General features: G+C 47.9%; 1 protein-coding gene across 1 annotated transcript; it reads right to left on the minus strand.

Annotated features, from left to right (window-relative positions):
• Window positions 1-2,277: 2,277 nt before the first annotated feature.
• Window positions 2,278-22,824, minus strand: Vstm5 (V-set and transmembrane domain containing 5). Its single transcript, XM_076926029.1, has 4 exons — window positions 22,521-22,824; window positions 4,098-4,424; window positions 3,863-4,003; window positions 2,278-3,447 (listed from the first exon to the last, which is right to left on the minus strand). Exons 1-4 carry the CDS (start codon window positions 22,606-22,608, stop codon window positions 3,404-3,406), a joined length of 600 nt encoding a protein of 199 aa, XP_076782144.1. The 5' UTR covers window positions 22,609-22,824; the 3' UTR covers window positions 2,278-3,403.
• Between the last annotated feature and the right edge of the window lie 1,702 nt (window positions 22,825-24,526).

Here is a 24,526-nt window from a genome sequence, read left to right on the forward strand (position 1 = left end):
TTATGTATATGTTTGTCTAGAAGGATACTGTGAAAAGTGAGGTTGAGGAGAGAGAACGCTCACTGTATTGGGGACTTGTGTATCTTCTGACTTCAAGAAGCATTATTTTTGCAATTAGAGATTCTTGAAAGGCAAGAGAAAGCATGACTCCAGCTGTCCTTAAGGATTGGCAGCTGAGATGGTGGTCACATGCAGAAGCAGCACATATATTGACAATCCACCCCTCTTCTGAGTGAAACTTGATGTAGTTGTGGTAACAGTAATTTCTCAGTTAACTCTAGAGGTGTCTGATGTCAGGAAACGGCATAATACGCCAATTCTGATAAATGACAGCTGGGGGAGAGCCTTCACTGCCCTGGTACCATGGGAGTTGTCAAGGCAACTGTGTCTGAGACTGTTTCTGAAGGTCACCTGTGGTGCTTTGAATGTAATTTGTCCCCATAGAGATTGGCACTATTAGGAGGTGTGGCCTTGCTGGAGGAAGTGTATCACTGTGGGGGTGGGCCTTGAGGTCTCCTATGCTCAAGGTACACCCAGTACACACAGTTTCTCCTTGTTGCCTGTGGATCAAGACAGAACTCTGAGCTTCATGGCCAGCACGTCTGCCTACACGCCGCCATGTTATCTGCCATGATAATAATGGAATAAACCTCTGAAACTGTAAGCCAGCCCCAATTAAATGTTTTGCTTTGTAGGAGTTGCTGTGGTCATGGTGTCTCTTCACAGCAATGAAGCCCTGAGACACCACCCTATCAGTGACATTTGGTTCTGTCATTCTGTGGCACTCCACTTGCCATTTGCCCACGGTTACATTTCTTCAGCCATTCTGAATGGTGTCCTCCTCTGGCTGTGTCTCTACATTCTTGTACTGGCCAAGACATCCTGGCAACCTTACCTCACTGTATTTGTGCCTCATTGTGGTATTGCTTCCAGTTACGGCTGAGATTGTCTTAGGCAGTTACTGTCATTGTAAGCCAGTATACTTTGCACCAGAAAACTTTTTTTTTTTTTTTTAAATTATCTATACAGCATTCTGCCTGCATGTTTGCCTGCAGGCCAGAAGAGGGCACCAGATCTCATTATAAATGGTTGTGAGCCACCATGTGGTTGCTGGGAATTGAACTCAGGACCTCTAGAAGAACAGACAGTGCTTTTAACCTCTGAGCTATCTCTCCAGCCCAATACCAGAAAACATATATGAGCACAACATACACTTCTTAGGTTCTTAGCTCATGCTCTCTGAGAAGACCCAGTTGACACCAGTATGTTCTACAAAGCAAGGTATGCACCACTGGTGTATGTGACATGGCAGTCTCCTAGTTTCCACCCTTTCCAGAGGGAACAAGGACTCAAGAATTACTGTTAAAATTCTGGAAATGGGGACTGGAGAGATGGCTCAGTGTTTTAGAGCTCTGACTGCTCTTCCAGAGGTCCTGAGTTCAATTCCCAGCAACCACATGGTGGATCACAACCATCTGTAATGGGATCCGCTGCCCTCTTCTGGTGTGTCTGAAGACAGCTACAGTGTACTCATATACATAAAATAAATTTAAAAATAAAGTGCCCATGGTTAAAAACAAATTCTGGCCGGGCGGTGGTGGCGCACGCCTTTAATCCCAGCACTTGGGAGGCAGAGGCAGGCGGATTTCTGAGTTCGAGGCCAGCCTGGTCTACTGAGTTCCAGGATAGCCAGGACTACACAGAGAAACCCTGTCTCGAAAAAAAGAAAAAAAAAAAAAAACAAAAATAAAAACAAATTCTGGAAGCACACATTTTAAAATGATCTTCTGGCTACAACAGGTTGTTGCACCTTGGTTTGTTGTTGGGACCTGAGGAGGAGAGGTAGCTAATGTTTTTGTCTCCCCAAGAAAAGGAATTTTCATAACAAATCCTTACCTGCCACATGGGAAGTAAAAAAGATAAGGGGACCTGAAAGGCAAAAAAAAACTGTAGTACATTTTTACCTTTTTATGCATGGATCTGCAGCCCAGGCCCTGCACATAACCACTGACCCCAGCTTCATAGTTGGAGTGGCGGTGGCTCTGAGCTGCCACTGTGCATCAGAAGCAAGAAGGGAGTGGACACTTGCAGCTAGAGCTTGGCAAATGGAAGCTGGGAAGAAGACCCTTTCAGGTAAACCTGACAACAGTCTGAGAATCAGCAAGCTGAGGCCAACAGAGACCCAACCCCCCAAGTTCAACTGGAGCCCTGATAACCCAGGTCACTGAAAAAAAAAAAAAACCAAACTTGCTTAGATTTATTTTTTTAATTTTATTTCACGCGTATGAATGTTTTGCCTTCACATCTAGTTGTGCACCGTGTGCATGCAGTACCCATGGGGGCCAGAAGAGGGAGGCATTCCCTGGAACTGGAGTTACAGAAGGTTATGAGCTACCATGTGGGTGCATGGTATTGAATTAGGGTGCTCTGCAAGAACAGCAAGTGCTCTTAGGTACTAAGCTTCTCTAGCCCTGTCCCAGGGCATTTTAATATTTGCTATGCAATATTGCACTTTCTCAACTAGCTTTCCAGATCCTTCAAGGTTTTGCATGCTTTTCTTACTCCCTCCCAGAGGTCTAGGCTAATACTGGCTTCTCCTGATGCCATATGAGGTAGGTGAACACCACATGCTCCTCTGCCCGGGATTTGACTGGAGACTTGAAGTGTTGATGATTGAATAAGGTGAAGCTGGATGAAGCCGTAGAGATTTTACTTCTGTCATCCAGCTACCCCTAGTTAACTTACTCTGTGTTTTTCTCGTAGTAACCCAAGGTTAGGTTACTCAATTAATTTTGTATGAGGGAGGATGAGATCGATGTCCTCTGATCCCTGTGCCCAAAGCTGGTCCCTTCTTGGCACACTGGGCTGCTCCCCATGAGGTACAGTTCACTCCACTCATCAGACTGTCTCAGAGCCTCAGGCTTGCTCGCCTCTACGGGATGTAAGATGGGGAGGAGGAGGGTGCCGCAGTTTGCACATCAGACCGGAGCACAGAAGAACAGAGAGCATGTTCCAGTGCTAGCTGCACATCAGCCCCTCTGCAGACACTTTGGCTCTGGAGACAGGAACTCCTTCAACAGGCCAGTGTGGGACTGCAGCCTGTATTGTAAGTGGTAGCAGGTGCCTGTCTGTGTTAAGGGTCAGCATGACCCGAAGCTGCAACCAAGGAAAGTTCCTGGTTGAAGCCTCAGATGTTTCTTTGTGCTACAGGCAAGTCGTAGAACTGGCTTATACTAGATCTGGAGGAGCCATCACCTCCAGATCCAGTCAGCTTTCTGATCTTCCAGCTGTGTCATCAGGAAAGGGGTGTGAAAACTGCAGCAAGGATTGGCTCGGTTTGTTCCTTCGACTGGAAAATACTGTTTTTCTCTTGAGGTAGCAATGTAGTTGGGCACAATCTTGGCTAACACTCAACATCTTTCATCTCAATCTCCTCAGTGGTGCTTTCTACGAAGCAAAAGACAAGTCAACGGCAACTCCTTTGGTTAAATACACGATCATAAAGACCTAAATTCAGAGCCCCAGAACCCACGAAAAAATTCCAGCGCACACATCTGTAATCCCAGTGCTCAGGGTGTGGATGGAAACAGACAGATTCCAGGGATTATTGGCCAGCCAGTCTAGCCGATCAGTGATCTCCAGGTCAGAAAGAAATTCTGCTTCAAAAATTAGGGGTGGAGTATGCTTGAGGAAGACACCTACTATTGATTGACCTCTGACTTACACACATGCATGCACACATGCACACACTCAGCAATGGTTGAGAATCTGCCACAGGGTGGTTTCTCAGTGTAAATGAGGTTACTGGAGCACCTCTGGCCTCAAAAGCATGAAGGGATTACCACCCTGCCCCGAGCGTTACCTTTGAGTTTGTACCTCCTCTTCCTTCGGAACTTATACGCACACTGATTGCAAACCCACATAAGGCTGATTAACACCACAGCCACCGCAGAAAGCAGAGCGAAAAAGACAGCAACGAAGTGGAGGTCTTCATAGCGGATCTCTGGGGTGGGACAGGAGGGAAGGCAAGGTCTCTCTTAATACTACAATGTCGCCCACCTGTGCCTGTAGCTCAGGGAGCCCTGGGGCTCTCTTACCAGACACATGCAGCAAGATGGTGCCGGACTGGCTGCTCCCCGGGCGCTCTGTGACAGTGATGACGTAGTAGCCAGAATCCCTCACACCCACACTGAAAAGCTGGATGGAGCCATTGTCAAAGGTGCAGACTCTGTCTCTGTGGCTTTGGGAGACATTGGCTGGGGTCCCTGGCTTCCACTCCACAATCTTCTGCACACCCCAGTTAGGTGTGTACGTCCACTCAATAGTGGGCACGCCATGGCAGATGAAGTCCGCTGACAGCAGGATATCTTCTTGGACAGTGGCGTTGATGGCCGACTGTGGAATGTACAGTGACACACCCTGACCTGTAGGGCACACATCAGTTTCTTCATGAGCTTTGACTGAGCACCTATAGTAATCACATGCCAGGTGAACAGACACAGCTCCTCAGCTCTGGTCTGGATTCATCAAGGGGTGGACCATTAGGGACTGACAGACAGAACAGCCTGGTGCTGGGTAGTGGCCTGGGCACTGACGATGTTAAGCAAGGATAACTGTGAGCAGAGGAGGTGGATACACAATGGTTTGGGAAGACTTCCCTGGGGAAATCACATTTGAGTTCAGACCCAATGGGCAAGCAAGAGGAAGTAGCCCCTGTGAAGGAAAGTGTGAGGTAGACATTTTTGGCAGAGATGAAGAGAGCTCTGGCGTCTTTGTGCTGAGGGTGTGCAGGATGTGTTTAAGAGTGGCCAGGACTGGGAGGCAAGGAACACTAGGCAAGGCTTAGAATGAGATGCTAGAGAACTGGGCAGGAGTCCAGACTGACAGTGTTAGGAATTCAGGCATCATGGGAACTGCAGAGTACCTTAAGCCCAGACATGATGCTAATATCTCCATGGAGACCAGCCTGGGAGCTAACAGGTAAGAGTGGGAACGAGAGAGGCCACCAGGTAGTTACTGAAAGAGAGAGACGGGGAATTAAAAAGGACAGGGTGATTTAGGACTTGGTTTAGGAAGTACCTGGGCCTGAGCACAATGAACAACTAGGTGTGACTGTGGGGTTGGATAAAGCAGACAGATATCTGCTGAGCGTGTAAGGGAATAGCAGTGCCCGGGTTGAACAGGTATGTTTCACATTTACTAAATAGATACTATGTTGCACAGTGCACATCATGCATCAGGCTCACGCTATTGAAGTCTCCCATAATCCATTGCCAGTTAATCCTTGGTTAAGCTTCAGGCTCATCATGACTAAAATGCCTGCCCAGGATCACTCTGCAGGACCGAGGTTTACACATGGGCAGCTGACGTCAAAGCTCAAACATTTAGACCATGTCTCAACTAGGAGGCCAGTAGCTGGCAGGGAGGGGACAGAGTGTGACAGGTACCTCCTACAGGGAGGCTAGAGAAGGGAGGGGAGTGAACGGGGCAGGATGCAAGCCTGGTGTGCTGCCTAGTTCAATGTCAACTTGACACAAGCTTCAGTCATTTGGGAAGCGTGAACCTCAATTGAGGAAGTCCCCCCATCATATTAGACTGTGGGAAAGCCTGTAGTGCGTTTTCTTGATTAATGATTGATCTGAGAAGGTCCAGCCCACTGTTGGTGGTGTCACCTCTGAAAGGGTTCTGGTGTGTAGAAGAAAGCAGGCTGAGCAAGCCATGGGCTAGCTGGTACGCAGGGTTCCCCTCTGCTTCAGCTCCTGCCTCCAGGTTCCTGCCTCGAGGGCCTACCCTGGCTTCCCGTGATGTTGAAGAGTGAATGAAATAAGCCCTTTCCTTCCTAAGCTGGTTATGGTCACGGTGTTTTATCACCGCAGTGGAAACCCTAACCAAGACCCTTACTTCCTACCTTTCTTTCGTGTTTAGCTCTCTCATCTTCTGGTGCCCGGCTACCCTGGGTCCACACTGTCGGTCGTAGGTAACCCAACACGAAATGTTTCCAGAACCTTTCTATTGTCCTCTGCCACTGAGAACAGCTTCCTTGTACCCATTTTCTAGGGTGGCTGGGATTTCATGCTTTAAAAAATGGGTAGGAGGGCCACTGAGATGGTTCAGTGGGTTAGGGGACTTGTCACCAAGCCTGATGGCCAGAGTCCAGTCCCTGAGACCCGCATGGTAGGAGAGAACAGATTCCTTCAAGCTGTCCACTGAGCATGAGCGCCTTTCCCACACAGAACAAATAAACACAGTAAAAAGAAATGTTAAAATGGTAACAATGGCCACCTAGAGTGATTCTGCCAAGAAACGGGAGTGCATATACTCTCTCCCTCTAATATTATCAGGCAAGAATGAATATATATATATATATATAAAATATTTGCTGGGCGCATGCCTTTAATCCCAGCACTTGGAAGGCAGAGGCAGGTGGATTTCTGAGTTGGAGGCCAGCCTGGTCTACAGAGTGAGTTTCAGGACAGCCAGGACAACTCAGAGAAACCCTGTCTCAAAAAAACAAACAAAAAACCCCCAGAATATATATATATATATATATATATATATATATATATATATATATATATATATATAATTTCTGCCACCATATCCTGTCACTCAGCTCCTAAGACCCTGGACTCTCCAGAGCAATGGGAGTGACAGGGAGCCTCTTTGTATACACATGACACAATTGGTAACCAACGACTCCTAGATAGTTTCAGGAATGGGACTGGTCAGCAGGAAAGGCAAGGAGTAGCTGGAATGCTAGAGCTTTGAGCCTCTCTTCCAGCATCCAGGGAGGAGAGGGGGCTGATGGGTAAGCTTCTCCCAGTGGTCCATGCAGTCATCAATGCCCACATGGAGAATCATTTGCAAACCCCTAAAGGACAGTATTCTGGGAGCTAAACACACAGATGCCCACAGGAGAGCTCACCCAGAAAGGGCAAAAGTTCCAAAGCCCTCCCACACCACGTTTCCTGTGTCTGTCTTCCCCTGGTGCCCACCTGCAGCCCATGTAAGCTCCTCGTGAATGAGAAAGTGTTTCTACATGTTTTATGAGCTGTTCTAGCGGATTTTTTTTTTCACAAAGAGTGGGCCAGGCAGTTGAAAGCATGGGGGACAACCTGGGACATTTTAAAAATAGATTTGTCTTTGCTTTGTGTGTGTACGCTGTCCGCATATATGTCTATGCACCATGTGCACATGGTGCTGCAGAGGCCACAAAACGGTGTCCAATCCCTTGAAACTGGAGTTACAGATGAGAGCTGCTTCCTGACCACACCTCTGACCTCTGCAGAAGCAGCAAGTGCTCTTAACAGATGCTCCATCTCTACAGCTCCAACCTGGGCTTTTGACTGGCATTTGAAGTCGAGGGCAATCTTGGGGACTGAACCATAAAAAAGTACATTACAGGCACCCTGAGACTCCACCTGAGAGCAGGTGCTCTCAGACACATGCACACCGTCATCCGCCCCTGAGATTTAGCTTTGGGATAACACCATTTTCGGAGTCCATGTTAATGTATCTGCCGATGTGGCTGTGTGTGTATGTGCAATGTGTGTTATGGTGCACGCGTGGAGGTCAGAGGACAACTTGTGGTAGTCAGTTCCCTCCTTCCACCATGTGAGTCCCGGGGATCAAATGGATTGTCAGTGCTGGTGGCAAGCACCTCTACCCACTGAGCCATCTGTCTGGCCCCATGGATAATGCTACTTCCTAGTGCCAGTGTATCTTCAAAGTTCCTTATCTGATTGCGTGCGTACACGGAACCCACTCTCCGCCTTTGGTCCTTATGCCTTGCTATCCTCTTTAATCCAGCAAAGCTTCTCCCACTTAGAAATGGCATGAGACTTTCATGACAATGTTTTGAAACATTTTACTCTAGATTTGTTTGGAAACAAGGCGAGACCACTGTAAAGGTGAAGTTTTCATTTTGCACCAACCCAGAAGACAAACATTAGAAGTCTGTCCAGTGGCTGGGGGAGTTAAGTTGGATAGAGCACCTGGGTTGTGACTGACACGTCACCTTTTTCTCTAGAGATCACATGGCCACCTTGTTGGGCAACTTCGGTGCATTTGGAGATTTGGGCATTTACAGCTGCACCTCACCTTTGTTAGCTACTTCATAGATGGTTATGGCTGTAACCCTACGAAACATTAAATTCTACCTTTCTTCTAAATTTATTGGCTGGTACTATTATGTTAAAAAAAAATTAAAGCTATTTCTCAAGAAGACCTGTTCCAAACAAGATAGAAGAATCTGACTGCAAGCATGCAACATGGCGTGCATGGCCCCCAGCCCCAGCCCAGTGCAAAAAGAAAGCTATTTCTCAAGATGAGCACAGTGGCCTATATTCCTAGAATTTAGCAAAGTGAGACAAAAGCATGGGAAACTTCAGGCCAGCCTGAGCTACAACACAAGTCCTGGGCCAGTCCAAGCTACTTAGGGAGCCCATGTCTGAAATTTAAGAGGGATAAACAACTCTTCTTCCTCTTCTTCCTCCTCCTCCTTTTCGTTGGATATTTTATTTATTTACATTTCATATGTTATCCCCTTTCCCGGTTCCCCTCCTCCAGAAACCTCCTATCCCATCCTCCCTCCCCCTGCTTCTATGAGGGTGCTCACCCACCCACCCACTCCTGCTTCCCCACCCTGGCATTCCCATACACCGGGGCATGAAGCCTTCCCAAGACCAAGGGCCTCTCTTCCCATTGATGTCCAACAAGGCCATCCTCTGCTGCATATGCATCTGGAGCCACAGGACCCTCCATGTGTACTCTTTGGTTGGTGGTTAAGTTCCTGGAAGCTCTGGGGGTGGGAGGTGGGGGAGGATCTGGTTGGTTGATATTGTTGTATTGTTTTTCCTACGGGTTTCAAACCCCGAGCGTGTTCTTCTTAGTATTCCTGTAGACATGTGGATTTTGAAATGACTCTGTCATACCCTGTTATCATGTAGAATGTCCTACAACTTAGCTTATATTTGGCCCAAATGGGATCTTCTTCAGGTCTGCTAAATGTTCTTTAAGTTGTCTTTCAGCACTTTTTTGAACTGATTACCTTTCAGGGAAGCCCTGGCCGGCACAACAGAGACTGCTTGCTGGTGATGAGCTTAGTGCGGGAACCTGGCGGGAGCCAGCCGGATGCCTCTTTTCTAATATCTCCCCCCACACCCTCACATTTCAAAGCCAAAGAATGAGAAATATGGATGCTTGTGTCACCATGCCAGACTGGTGAGGGGCCCTCTGAGGGAGGGTCAGTGGCCAGCTCTCTGAAATGCAGAATTAAGGAAACCACCCAGAGCTACTGGGCTTCTTCCTGAATCCTGTGCTCCACCACTTGTGGTGGCCCCATGACTAACTTTGGACAAAAGCATGGCCTGGTGCTATGCTCAGGTGGAGTTCAGCCTCTCTAAGTATAAAGACCGGCCAACCTTCCTTTCAGATGGGAATTCTAAGAGCTCAGCTTGCAGCCTCTTCCAGGGCTTTTCCTCAAAGGACCCTGTACTCTGCTGAAAGCTGCCTCTGCTAGGTCTCATGGCTCCTTCAGGAAGCTGCCCTTCACCCCAAGCTAGAATAGCAATGCAAACCTCAGAAGTTGTTCAGAGCTGGAGTGCTTTAGCTCGCTAAGGACCACTCTTGACTGCTGGCCATTTTCTCTAGGCTGGTGTGATACAGTTAGTTATCCTTTAACAAAGAACACATAGCATAAGGACCACTCATGATTGCTGGCCATTCTCTCTCAGACTGGTGTGACACAGTTAGTTATCCTTTAACAAAGAACACACGGCAGAGTTCAGGCTCCTGGAATAAATAAGAAAACTGAGGTCAAATTCCAGGTCAGCCTTGGAGGCTGGACTCCTGAACTCAGCAGTTTGGAGTACACGGTGGCTGACCCATCAATATCTGTTGAATCAGTGAAAATGTAGTGGCCATGAGAAGTGCCAGCTCCCCCCCACCCCCCACCCCCACCCCCAGGAAAGCTGCTGCTTGGCGGTTGGGAAGATCAGGCTCCTCTAACAACCAGTGTGTGGGAGGGCGGGACTGGTAAGGGTTCTTTTTTTTTTTTTTTTTTTTTTTTTTTTACTTATTTGTTTGCATGTGTGTGTGTGAGTGTATGTATGTGTGCGTGTGAGTGTGTATGTGTGTGTGTGAGAGAGGGAGAGAGTGAATGGGAGAGAGAGAGAATGTGTATGTGTGTGTGGGAGTTGGTTCTGGGCATCAAACTCAGGTCCTCTACCTTGCACAAAGTGCTTTTATCTGCTGAGCTTTCTTACCAGCCTAGAATCTAGGCTTTCTATGCTTGGTGCAGTTTATAAGCTGTCTATCTGTATGTCTATGTATATATGTAAGTATCTACCATCTATCTACCTACTAGTTATCTATCTAGTATCTAAGCATGTATGGATATATGTAGCATCTATCAGCAACTGTTACTATCTATCACCTATTTATTATTTATCTAGCATCTATCCATTTATCTACTATCTTCATTTATCTACCCTCTACCTATAACCCACCAGTCTTCTACCTACTATCATCCATCTATCGGTAACCTATCATTCATCTATTATATATCTATCAATTTGTCATCTATCATCTGTCATCCTTCTATCCCCCATTATTGATCTGTAATCTATAAAATCATCTATCTACTATCATTCATCCATCATTTCTCAATCTATCATTTGTCTACCCATTGTCTGTCAATCTATCGATCCCTCTATCATCAATCAATCAGTCTAGCTATTTGTTCATTTGCTGTGCAAGGTGGGGTTCTGCTATGTGGCCCTGGCTGGCCTGGAATTTGCTTTATATACCTGGCTTTGAACTTGCAGTGATCCCTTTCACTCTCCCTCTAAGTGCTAGGAGTACAGGTTTGTACAACCATGCCAAGCTTTTACATGAAATCGTTTAAAATTATTAATTTAATTTTATTTTGTGAGAGACGGTTTTATATTGTGCAGGCTGGCCTCAAACTGTTGATCCTTCTGCATGGGATTTGACCTGTGCTTCTACACCCTGCTTTTTCTTTTCTTTTCCACTTGGTCTTAGCCAAAAGGCTGAGAAACCTGATTTTTTCTTTTTTTGACTCTTCAAATGAAAATCAACAACAGTCCCACACAGGCAGTCACTGGGGAAGGTGGGGTCTCCTTCCAGCTCTTCAGTTTGTGACTGTCTTATCTATCATATCTTTATCAGCATTTCCTATGCCTCTGACCTCAGATATGAGCAGTGATTGCTGTAAGATTAGAGAGAGAGCTGGTGACACATTTGCACTCTGTGTTTGTTGAAGTCATGGACAGACAAATGTGCTGGGAGACCACCAACCTATCAGTAGCCTTGGGGATTCTCATTTTGAACATTCTAGTGCCCAGCACAGGGCCTGGCACTGTGCCTGTTGGAGCTCGTGGGCTCTGAAGATGGACAAATGGCTGCGTGCAGGTCCGGCTTGCCAAACTGTTGACAATTTGAGGAGACCAAAAATGACACAGGTTTAAGCAGCAGCTAAAATACTCCTGTCCTGGCCAGTTTCTGCCACCTGGGCAAGGCTAAAATTTAGAAGACACCTTTGGATGAAGACAATCAAATATTGGCTGGCTGTTGTAGCTGCTAAGAATCATGCTAATGGCTGACATACTCACACAGTTTAAGGGGTACCTCATCTTTTTGTGAGTGCTCACCGGTATCTGGTAACTAAGAAACTAACATTCAACTCACCCTTCAGGAGTCCCCACTGTGTTGCTGATTCATGACCTTGGGAAGTCACCCAAACACTCTGGACATAGATAGGCTCCCATGTGGGGTACCACGCTGCCCCCTTCAGGGTACCAGGCTGCCCCCTTCAACAAAGCTAAAAATTTACATCCCAATAAGAAAAATCACTCCAACATAGCAAACCTTCATTGCCTATGAACAGCATCTGTAGGCACCAGACCCATATCACAGTTCTAGGAAACCAAAGGTGACAAGTTCAATGACTCTGGCCTTATCAGACTGGAAAAGATAAAGAACTTCGATAACATTAAGTTGTCAGGGTGTGTACAGAAGTTATACTCAGCTTCACCGTGGATAGTAAACAGGTGGAAGCCTGCTTGGAAAGCCTATTCCCGCATCTCCCAAGGCTTTCCATTACCTCTCAGCCTTGTATGAGCTCGCTGTGAGGCTACTGTAGATCCCTCTCCCTTTAGATTGTAGCTTAGCCTGCTTGGTCTATGTTGCACCCCAAGAATCCCGCAGCACACTGGTACATGCTCAGGACTCACTGAGCAGTGGCCTCCCCCTAATGGGCTATTCAGCTGGCTTACAGGTACTCGGTGCAGAATGCGGGACTAGGCCAAGCTGGGGAAAAAAAATGCAGCTGAGGCCCCCATGGCTGAACCTCAGGACCCAATTTGCCTCCCTTGCTGTGACTGAAATAAGCCATGAGCCCTGTGTGAATGCAAGCATGCATGCCCCTGCTCTTAAGTGTGTTTCCCGGAGAACCTTGCTTTCTTGCAGATGGCAGCCATCCATGGAGACAAGCCCAGGGAATCCCATCAGGGAGTCAAGGCCTTTAAAGGAGGTAAGTTCACAGAGGTAGGTTCCAATACCAGCCTACTCTTTGTTACTGTTGTGACTTTGGCCAAGTTATGGCCGATCCACAGACTAGGCCTCTGTTCCTCATCTGTAATGGTGACTGATGCAATGGCTATAGTCACTTCACAGGCCCGGTGTGTTAGGAGGGATCAGAGCAAAGCTACAATTGCCAAACCCAGAACTCCACGCTCCAAGAAGTAAAGGGTAAGTAAGTAAAAGAGGTCCTGCCTGTGAGGATCCCAGCAGATCACTGTGCTCTGCACCTCAGACTGCAGCAAACATACCAGAAAAAACCTCTACTCCAGGCCCCACCTTCGAATCAGGGTTTCATTATGCTGCCCCAGCTGGCACCACCATGCCCAGCAAAATCCCCACAGTTTTTAAAACAAGGAAAACAGGTGAACTTCTGCTCCTGACCCTGACAAGGACACTCAGCAGCCTTACAGAAGAGGTCAGCTCTGTGTCCTCTTCTTCCGGGGCTTTCCTTACTCACAGGGACAGGGAGTGAAGGAATCTGCCAGATGGAGCAAAAGGAGGGGGCAAAGGGGACAAATGCTAGCTGTGGAAGACAGGGATTACACACAGTGCAGAAGACCCCAGTAGAGGATCTAGCTTGACATGACTGTAGCCATCTTAGTTACAATCCCATTCTGCCCATTGGCTCACATTGTTTGAAGCTGTTACAGGATATTTGATCACACTGTGAAAACTGAGATTATTTACTGAGAAAACCTGTTTCTACTTGTGGTGTGGCTCAGCCCTTAGTACACACCTTTAATCTCAAACAATGAAGGTCAAGTTAGTTTTTAGAGGGAAGCATCCATGTTTGAAAGTGACGTCTAACTGAGGGGCAGACAAAGTGATGAATCAGAGAAAGATTTGACGGAATAGGCTATGCCCAACTCTCATGAGAAGAGAGAGGAAAAGGAAGCTACTTAAGAGAGCAGTGCGGAGAGAAAGAAAGAAAAAAGAAGGCAGGTTTTGTTGGCTTACAGGCAATTCTACTAGGCTCCTCCCGGGGACCTACAAATGGCTTACATCACCACTTGCCACCACCACCAAGTGTGAGCTGCATATAAAAGGATTGCCCACCACCCCAGCTCTCATACACACACACACACACACACACACACACACACACACTGTGTGTGTTTCTCTGTTCTGAACATTATCTCTCTCTCCCCCTTTCTTGTCCTTCTCTGTGCTCCCCACCCCCATCTTCTCTACCCTCATGGCTCTGCTCCCATCTGTTTGCCTCTATCCCTTCTCCAGGTCCTCATGCCTCTCCCTTCCCCCAACAAATCTCCTTTATACCAGATCTGTTGCATGACATAAGTACTCAGGGGCATACCTTGGCATAGGCCTGCCAGGTATCCCCTTGTCCCATTATATTTCATAACAGTTTTACTGGGACAATTGTACAGAGACAGGTTGCAGACAGAAGACAAGCTATACACAGGTGAAGACAGAATGAGCCAAACAATGAGAAGGAGCCAGAAGATTAGAACAAATTGCCAGAGTTAGTTTGAGGCCAAGAAGAACAATTAAGGAGAAGCTGAGAGAAGCCAGTTTGAATCAGTCAGCTTGGAGAGGAGTTTGAGCCAGAACAGCTGAGTTGAATCAGCCAGCGAGAGATCAGGAAGAACCAGATGGGGTGAGCTTATTCAGCAGCAAGTCTCAGAGGCTGAAAACATTCAGGCCTAGATTAGATTGAAGGGAGGCCAGAAGCTTCCAGGACTAGACCTAGGAGAGCGGACAGAGGGAGTAAGCCTCCAAGATGACAATTAGAGCAGGTGAATAAAAGTTACCTTTACAGGAAACCTTACAGAAGGAACAAAGCTATTCAGACAGCTAAGCACATCAGTCTGCTCCTGGCACCTAGTTATTTCTTGAATGACAAGACATTTCAGTTCCACAGTTTGTTTCTCTTCTTTTTTTTTTTTTTTTTTTTTTTTTTTTGAGAAAGTTCATATGTTCTGATTTACCTTTGGCCTCTGTCTCCTCCCACCCCTGCTTTTTTGAGACAGGCTCTCTTGGTGTCCAGGTTGTCCTTGAAATCACTATATAGCTTTGAACTCCTTATCCTTCTGTCCTTCAAATCACTATATGACCCTGAACTCCCGAATCTTCCTGCCTCTGCTTCTGTACTGCAGAGAGTATAGTCATATACTCCACCATGCCCGATTTAGACTGAGCTAGAGGTTGAACCAAGGGTTTTGTATATGGGGGGCAGGCACTCTTGCAACTCTCCATCTCCAGCCTGTCTTTGTCAGGTTAGCCTATAAACTCCTACATCCCATCTATGGGCTCACAGGTCACACTACCTTGTAGGAGCCTACACTGTTCGGTGCTTTTAGCTTCATCTCTGGGCTCCTTCCCACTTTGGCAGCTAGTTCTTGTACACTACACTTTGCTGAAGTCTACAGCTGTTTTGGCTGATGCACCTAGTGGGGTGACTCTACCAACCCTTTCAGCACTCTCAGCCACTTCCTCCACAATGGTAATTAGGGATCTTTACGGACTGGCAGTCAATGAATCAAAGAAAACTACCTTGTGGGGAAGAGAATTGGACCACCAGGAACAACTGATTCCAGGGGCACGGGGCCTCCTTTGCCTTTCATCCAGAGCTGCTCTGATTCTTTCCATGACACTCGTTAAGTTCATCTTCTGGTGGATTAATAAAGTATGTTACTAGACTCCATCAGAAGACGTGGAGCAGTGAGTGATCACAGACCTGCCAAGGGCTGGGGGGAGCGACAGGCTATACTGGAAAAGCTTTCCAAGACCTGTGCCCTACCCAGAGTTCCACCCTTCTCATCTGCCTGTTAAAGTTTAAATGGTTTCCCCCAGAGATATGATGGCATCCTAACCTGTCTTAGTATGTGATCTTTAGAGACTGTGCATTTACAGAGGTCATCAAGTCCAAACGAGGTCATCTGAGTGGGCTCAACTGGCCTGGACACAATTGATGGGGTGTCCTTTTAAAAAGAGAGATTTGGATCCAGAGAGACAGCACCATGTGCAGGTAGGTGGAAGCAGAGATACAGTGCACAAGCCAAGGAACACTGGAGATTGCCAGCAACCAACAGAAGCTGGGAGGGGAGAGGCCTGGAGCAAAGTTCTTTACAACCAGCCCACACCTCAACTTTGAGTTCCATTTGGAATGACTTGCCTGAGTGGTCCAGCTGTGGAAGGTGGGCAGGAGGCTGAATGTATTGCCTCTCTGGTTTTTGTCTCCAGGAGTCATGATCCTGAGGTATTTAGTTTCCCAAGTACAAATCGCCTTGATTCTGGAAGGCCTCAATGCTGGTTCCAACTTTCTTTTCCACCTCTGTCTCCCATGATTCCTCTTCACCCTCAACTCCAATCACCCAAACTATGGGCCAGTCCCTAGTAGGCCTTATCGTCTTAACTCAGCTCAACTTACCATTCCCTGGTCTTAGGGCCCTTTTCTGTCTTCAAGGACTGTCTTAAGTGTGACCTGCTCTGTCTGCCAGGCCAGTTCACAGGGGCTGTTGAACTGAATTGAACTTTAATCCTGTTATATCAGGAGTTGCTGCCTTACAGATCAGGCCACACCTGCTGCAGCCTCTTTCCAGGAGCAGGTGTGGGGAGCTGACAGGAAATGTCTGCTGTAGCCTTGCAGACCATCCCCCTTTCCTCTGCCACATGGGAGTCAAAGGCAACCCAGCCACATGCACATACTGTGGGGTTACTTATCAACTATTATATATGGGACTGCCTCACTCCCAGGCCCCCAAACCTGTAATTCTGACAGCTCCTTTTGTCCAATTTGAAACTGAAGCCCCTCTGGTTTTAGAAGCCTGGCACTCTATCTGTGATATTCAACAATTCCCCCAATATACCTTATACCCCAAAGGATAATTCCTCTCAGCACCTTCATCTCAAGTCTCTACTCTGTCTAACTCATCTAACACAAAGGAGAACAGTTCTAGCTCAAAAATATCTTTGAAATATCATCACAAAGAATGCCCAAGGCTGGATGAAGGGGTTGTGCTTCCAGGCCTTGGCTCAAGCCTAGGGCAGAAGTCTTCTTAGCAGGTTGTCTGTGGAGGAGGGCAGACAAAAAGGGCTTCCTGTTAGGTCCTGGCACCAGCGCTCTGTGTCCAGGACTTTATCTCCCTCCGTCTCTAGCACTAGGGTTTATCCCAACAACGTTCACCCAGGATCCATGACCTTCCCAAGCTCCGTTTTAACTGACAGGGTGCTGAGTGAAAGAGGAAGCAGGTGTAGACTCACTGAGAACTGGGCTGGTGCTTGGCAGGTCTGAAGATTCCTGGATTCGGCTACCCCAGAAGCCAGCATTAAGAAAGGAACAGAACATATGGGCATTGTTGCTTAATGATAACATGCATTGTGAGAGAAGTGTAATTGGCAGGTGACCTTTCTGCATGATGGATTTGCTGAGCTGGGAAAGTACCACACAATCCTGTAGGCAACAGGAGACTGACACACAGGAGCATAAAGTCTAATATAACTGAAGAATGATCTCCTAGCCTTTGGCCTAGTGCCGGGAGGCTCCCCGTGATTCCTGCAGCTCAAGCTATCTCAGCCAACCTACTTAGCCTTCAAGGCTTCCTTACTAAAACAATCCTTCCCATTCCAAACTGAGCCCCCATCTCATGCCCAGTGCTAGTGATGTAACTCACCCTCTTGAGATTAGACTTTCTTAGGCGGTCCCTCAGAACCTCCAGCTCCTGATGGCCTGTGGCAGTAAGTGTTCAAGAACTTCCAAAACAAGTGAGACCAAAGCAAAATAGACTTGTTCCCTACTCTAAACCCCGTAGGAAAGTCTTTAAAGTCTGTGTGGCTCAAACCACACAACAATTGAGACTCCAAGACACAATGACGGGTGTTCTGAGAAACAAATGTAGGCGACATCTCAGTACTTCTTGGCCAGTTCTTTCCCTAGGACCAGACTGATGGACACTGTCTAGGAGAGGTATGCTGTGCCTGGCCACACTTTAGCTGGAAAAACTCAAAGACAGAACCACACAGTCTGGTCCCTGCCTTTGGCAATGCTGGTTTTACTGGTGTGGGGTAGGGCATAGGCACCTGTCTTTCTTTCGAAAAATTGCTTATTTGCTTCACTGTATTCTGTGTATATGCGTGTTTTGTCTTCATGTTTGTCTATGCATCACATGTGCAACCTGGTGCCCATGGAGGACAGAAGAGGTCATTAGATTTCCTAGAACTGTAGTTACAGGTGATTATGAGCCACCATGTGAGCGCTGGCAATTGACCCTCAGGAAGAGCAGCCAGTACTGCTTACCACCATGCATCAGTCATTCTAGTCCCCTATCAGGTTGGTTGGTTTGTTTTTGCACCTGTCTTCATAAGCAAGTTGCAGGGGAAACAGAGTTCCCTTCCTCACTGTTCTGGCACTGTGAACTCACGGCTTGCAAGGCTGGGACTGGCACTGAGCCTCGGAGACTTCTCTCTGCCATTTGGGGACTCTTCATAGAAGGCCTTCTCTGGGTCGGCAAGGGGCAGGCAGAGACCAGCATGCATTCTCAGCTGGCTGGACATGTGGACAAGACATGCCTTGTGTCTGTCACTCCCTGTCTGATCCATTTAGTCATCTGTGTCCCCTGAGAGCTGACTGATATCTAGCAGGCTAGATAGCAGCCTGCTAGAACCAGTAAACTGTGGGGTTACTTACCAACCATTATGTATGGGACTGCCTTAAGCAACAATGCTCATATGTTCCTTTCTTAATACTGGTTTCTGGGGGAGCCAAGTACAGGGAGCCTCACACCTGCCAAGCACCAGCCTAGTTCTCAGTGAGTCTACACCTGCTTCCTCTTCCACTCAACACCCTGCCAGTTAAAATGGGGAATCGTAAAGAGAAAGTCATTTTCACGTTCTGAACTTAACAATTCTCTTTTCCTATTATGTTTAGCTATCTAGGTAAACATAGGCACATACCATATAACGATGGACCATATATATGATTGTGACCCATAAGAGTATATCTCCTGGTGACATCAGAGACACCTTGGTTCCTGTGAGCACCCTGTAGGATGTTCTCATCATACTGAGATCAGCTGATAATGCAAGTCTCAGGATGTATCCCCATCTTAATAGTATAACTTCACTTTTCCTCAACTTTTACTTTCCAGGAGGAAAACCCAGGCCCAGAGCATCTGTGCTTCTTGATGAGGGAGGTCTCTCACGCTGGCCTTTGGGCTGTCACCATCTTGCTGTCCCAACATAACAGAGAAGGTAGATGTTCATCTTTTCTATAAGTTTCTGGGCATATATTTAATCTACATCTTCCATTTCTGGTCTCCCAAACTTGTATCCATTCTACTTAAAAACCACATTTATTTTCCCTCAGTAGCCTTGAAATCTGAACCGATTCTGGAATCAACACTAAAGTTAACTTTGAAGTCTTGGTTAAAAGTTCTCTAAGGTGTGGGTGAGATGCCAGGGATATGTCATCCTGAAGCAAGGCTCTGTCTGGCTGTGCACTGGGAACTACAGAAGTGACATATCCCAAAATACAGTGATGTGACCCCCCCCCACCCCCAGGGAGCTTATCATTTTATTGGAAAGAAACTGAAGGGACACTGGGGTGTTGATGGATTCTAAGCTCAGTAAGACATACTGTTAAGACGAGATTCTTGGGTTGGATGGTTTGCCTTTTGACACACTAAGGTGACCCCTGACATTCTTCCAGGTGGCCTGTGTCCACTATCAGAGCAGTTGACACTGAAACTATATCCTCTTCTCTCTCCTTTGTACCAAGGCAGCCCTGACAATCTCTTATTCAGTCCTGGTTACTTTGGAAGAACACGTCTACAGTTGCACAGGTCCATGAGTCAGTCAAGCAGGACCCAAGACACTCACATTCTTCCTCCATTTTGTCCTGGCCCCTTCGGTTCAGATTGGCAGTGTTTCTGTTGGGGTGGCTGATTAGTGTCTGAGTTCACACCCATACTTATCAGGGCTGCTCACCACACCCTAGCCGCTCTCTTCCTAATATACCTTTATTATCATTATTTTACACCATAGGCAGGTTACGTGCAAATCTTTAACATCTGGCTTTTGTTTGTTTGTTTTTGTTTAATTATTCAACTTTTTTTTGAGACATGGTCTCACTACATAGTCTTAGGTGGCCTAGAGCTCATAGTGGCGACCAGGCTGGCCTTGAACTCCTCAGTGCTGGTATCACATGCACCACCACACCCAGCTCAATCCACCATTTCCTCTTCGATTTGCTATGAGCTGCCAGGAGTGACAAAGCCCCTTCTCCAGCACTTGGCTTAGAAATCTCCTCAGCTAAATAAGCAACCGCCTCACTATCGACGACGTCTGCCTTCCCCAACACACTAAAGCACAAAGGTGGCTCAGCCTGGATCCTTGCTACTTGACCTGGATTCTCTCTGCCGTATGTCTAAGAATACTCCCGATTTCTCTGCAAGCCCTCACCCTCCAACTTCCCCTCCAATCTGTGTTTCAAGTATACTGAAAACTTCTCCAGCCTCCACCCAGTAACTGGCTCTACAACGCCACCTACAGCTTTACGTGCTTATGACACTAGGTCTGCACTCCTCAGTACAAGTTCTCTGGTGTGGGCTGCTGTAAGAACTGTCTATAAGAACCGGGCATTTATTTTCCCCTCTCTGTCTTGGAGGGCAGGAAGTGCAAGATCCAGGGTATTTCATACAGACCCGCCCCCCAATTACATCTACAGTCATACTATATTTTAATTTAATTTAAAAATACTTTTACATTTACTTATGTGCATCATTTGTGAGGGCGCCTGGGTGCCATGGACTCTGTTGGGGGTGGCACAGGATAACCTTACAGGAGTCAGTCCTCTCTGACCTTGTGGGTCCCAGGGATGGGTGGAAAGTGTCTTTACGTGCTGAGTCCCCTCACTGGCAAGAGGTGTATAGTTTAGCCAACACCCCTTCCTGGCTTATTTAATTGCTCACTGCATCCTCGCCAGCAGAGGAAGAGTTCTGATTTCTCTTTGACAAGGGGGCTAGTCTCACCACATCGGGGAATAACAGCACATCAGAGGTTTCAAGCAATGCATTTGAGGGGATATATTTAGTCCCCAACACCACCATTGACAGAGCAAAAAGCTTCCAAGTGCAGGAATTCGTGTCTGGGGGCATCTTGTAACACAAGCTTTTTTTTTGGAATGAAGCCTCTTGCTCTCACTTTCTTCCTTCCTTTACATTTGTTGTTTCTTGTTAACAGTGCTAGGGGCCAAGCACAGGGCCTTGTTCATGTTAGAAAAGGGCTGTCAATGAGTTATATCCCCGCCCCTACCACTGACGCTTGTGGCAGAAGCTGAGAAGGCAGAGGATGCAGGGAGCTGGTGAGAAGAGGAGAGGCCCACCCCACATTGCTAGGGCTGGCCTCCAGCGCAGGCCCCATCCCAGCAGCTTCATACCCAGGTCACACCCACTCATCATTTGAGAGGAGCTGCTCCTGGTTCGAAAGGGGCAGCAAACACTAGGGGCTGATCGGAGCGGACAGAGCTGACCTTTCTGAAGCTTACAGCCAGGCGGGAGACTGTCACCAGGTGGCACAAATTTTCACCTTGCATGTCTATAAAACATCCTGTATTCCCTCTGTCACACTGTCATGGTGGCTCCTATCCAACTGCTTGGACCAGGTAAGTGTGGTTTCTTTTACATAGAGTCCTCTCCTTTCCCAAATCTGAGTTCTAAGTGTTCCCAGAAGGCAGCAGCTACCTTCTCCAAAGACCACTTCAAAGGAACAACTGTTAACCACAGTATCCCCCTGTACCTACTGTGGCCTGCTCCCTGCAGGGAAAAGACAGGATCTGGATATTAACCCCTTGAACATCACAGACAGAGAGATGTACCAAGAGCAAGAATAGTGACTAGAAACTTGTGTTTGGGGCTTGGAAAACAATGGGAAAGGCCACTGCCAAGATTCCTACCCGATGGACTAACAAGAGGGTAAGTCTGGTTTCCCGCTGCAGAAGCCACAGGCGCCCCCACCCCCACCCCCCAACTCAGCCCAGTCTTACTGAGCCTTGCAAACGCAAAGGCCGGTCTCCAGGAAAAGCCCCAGAGGCTGTGTGAGCCTTGATTTCACCACACACTAGGTAGGTAGTCAATCACCTTGTCCCGGCAGTGTTGCCTTCCCGTGCCTCAGTTGAAGCACTTGTAGAACACAGAAAAAGTGGCTCTCATTTTATAATGCTTAGGAATGCGTGTAGAGCCCAAGAATCTGTGAACAAATGGGCTTGATGAAGGCGAGCTTTCCCAACCCGCCCCCTCAACACCAATGGCCCCTCTCTGGTCCTTTCTAAACCTCCACTGACTGACCCGTAAACTGGGAATGTTAATAATGAGAGTCCTTGAACAAGAATAACATTGCACTATAATCTCTCGTGTCTATAGATGATGATCAATGTGTGCCACATTCTGACTCACCATTCCAGGGCTTCTAGTGCTGCCTCATGGGGCACCTTCTCTGGTCTCATGCTCCAGTGAACCCCAGGACCTCTTTTCCTGAGTCTCAGGCTACCTGGAAGACTGCCGCATGTTAAGGGAGGTCCATAGGACCCAGGAAACCCACAGATGGTTTACCACCAGAGGGTGATGGTGAGCGCCCTGGGGATTACACCCTGGTTATTTCTAGAAAGAAAATAAAAATTGCTGCCCAGGAGGCCAGGGCCCGGCAGGGAGCGAGTTATCTCCAGGACGGCTTCCTGCTCTGATAGCAGCAGCCACAGAGGCCCAGGGCACCGAGGCACGGAGGAGCCCTGGCTCGGCCTAGGACTCTCCAGCAGCGCCCCACCAGCCTGGAAGCAATGAAATGACCCTAGCCCGCATCATCGTGGCCTCCCAACCATCACCATAGGGATCGCCCCTTCCAGAGGTGTTGTTCCCACCCGCCACGTCGCTCCCACCTGCGAGGTCTCTCAATCAAGTACTTACTCTGTAGACATCGGGCAGCAGTCACCCAGAACGCGAGCAGCCCCAGCGGGATGCCTTGGGTCCTTCCCCTGCACCGCGGTGGCCTCATGAGCGAGCCGCGGGCTGTATTGCCCCCCGCATGGGCCTCGGGGAGGCGGCTGGTCCAATGCTCGCCCTCAGCAGCGCCCCGCAGCCGCAGCGAGCCAGCCTAGCCTCCCAAACCTTGGCTCTGCTGCTCTGCTCCCTGCTCAGCACGTCTCAGCTCAGCTGCTCCGCCGCCGCCGGAGGCAGATGAGCAGGTTGTACTCTGGTTCAACCAGTTCCCAGTAGAGAGGGAAGAAAGGAGGAAGGGAAGCGGGAGGGAGGAGTGAGAGAAGGAAGGACTATGAATATGGAAAGATATGGGATAATGGGAAGGAACGCACTCAGAGGCACTAATGGCAAATAATGAGCAATTTCCTGAGGGTCACACCCACTGTATCAATTCAAGGTTCAGCGCAGGGAGGTGACTAGGAGAGAGGGCTAGTGCTAGCTGCTGCCAAAAGACCCAAAGAGACAATTTGAGGGCTTCATGGGCAAGGGGGAGGCTTTTAGGAAAGCCAAGTGACAGCCTGGGAGTGTGAGGAGTGAAGGAAGACAGATAGGGAGACTCAGTCTGGCTCTGGTGGAGTAGATGGACATACATGCTCCATCCATCCATCCATCCATCCATCCATCCATCCATCCATCCATCCAGCTACCCAGCCAGCCAGTTACTCAGCCAGCCAGGAAAGGGCTCTGAAAGCTGCTTTCTGTATGGGACCCGGCTTAGGTGGGCATCAACCACAGGACAGTGTTGGAATGATGCCTGAGGCAATACTGGAGATACAACCACACTGATTTGGAAAACCCCTAGAGGTGACCCTCCTGCAATCCCAGCATTCTGGAAGCCTCAGGAGTGACTAGGTACTTTAGGAATCCCAGCAAGGGGTGGGACCTGGGAACAATGATCAACTGCAATATAGTCTGCTGGCAAGTGAAGAACCAGGATGCTGTAAGGCTCAGAGCAACTGGACTCCAAGAGGGATGTGGCAGTGTGTAAAGATATGGAAGTCGAGGAAACTAAAACTGGCCCAAGCTAGTTGTGGCATCAAAGTTTACTTTGTCAGAACTAGATTTTCTTACCACCCTTGTAGCTGGGGAATAGCAGTCTAAACAAACAGCAGTAATATTTTAAAGGAAAGTCTATGGGCATCTCTGGAAAAAGGTTTTGCTTGGGGGAGTGGGGGCAGGAGAAAGGACAGAAAAGGCCGTGGCTGCCTGCTGTGTAGCTCTTTCCTTCCAGTTGAGACACTCTTTCCTTAAAGGAGGATGAGGAAGAGGAAGAGGAGGAGGAGGTAGAAGAGGAGGAGGAAGAGGAAGAAGAAGAGAAGGTGGAGGTGGCTCACAAAGCACAAGCAACTTAAAGGATTCAGGGCACTCAGGCACTTACAGAGCTCTTGGATTATGTAATCGGTAACGACTGCCAGGGGAGAGGAGACTCTTGCTGCCAGCAAGTTGTACAGAGAGCACCGTGGTGTGCTGGGATGGGTTTCTCTGTAATCCAGCCGCTTGAATCACCCACGTTCCTGACCCTTGCTGATGTAACCTTCATACACTCATTGGTCTGTGCTAGACAGAAGTAGTCTTTCCAGGAAAAGCTATACAGCTCGCCTCCTGCTTTGGGGACATTCCCTCTCCCCAGATCTGTGGCTCTTGACATACTTCATGAAGTTTCAAGTGAGGACAAGTCTCTCTAGGTAAGGGTGGAGGAACAGAAAGACCGAAAGTGCCCAGGAGACAGCGCTGCGTAGTGTGCTCTCCCAGGAGACTACGGGTCCGGACGTAGCGTGCACTCCTATGTTCTGGCTCTTGGGGGTTGTATCAGCAGTAAGACTCTGAGTGGGGTGCACACTTGAGCTCAGCTTTCTTTCTTCTTTTTGTTTACTCCAGGATCTTCACCTGTTGGGCCTTGGATGAGGTAACTCCATTTAACCTGCCACCTTCAG

Source organism: Arvicanthis niloticus, chromosome 27, assembly GCF_011762505.2.
Source record: "Arvicanthis niloticus isolate mArvNil1 chromosome 27, mArvNil1.pat.X, whole genome shotgun sequence".
Taxonomy (NCBI): domain Eukaryota; kingdom Metazoa; phylum Chordata; class Mammalia; order Rodentia; family Muridae; genus Arvicanthis; species Arvicanthis niloticus.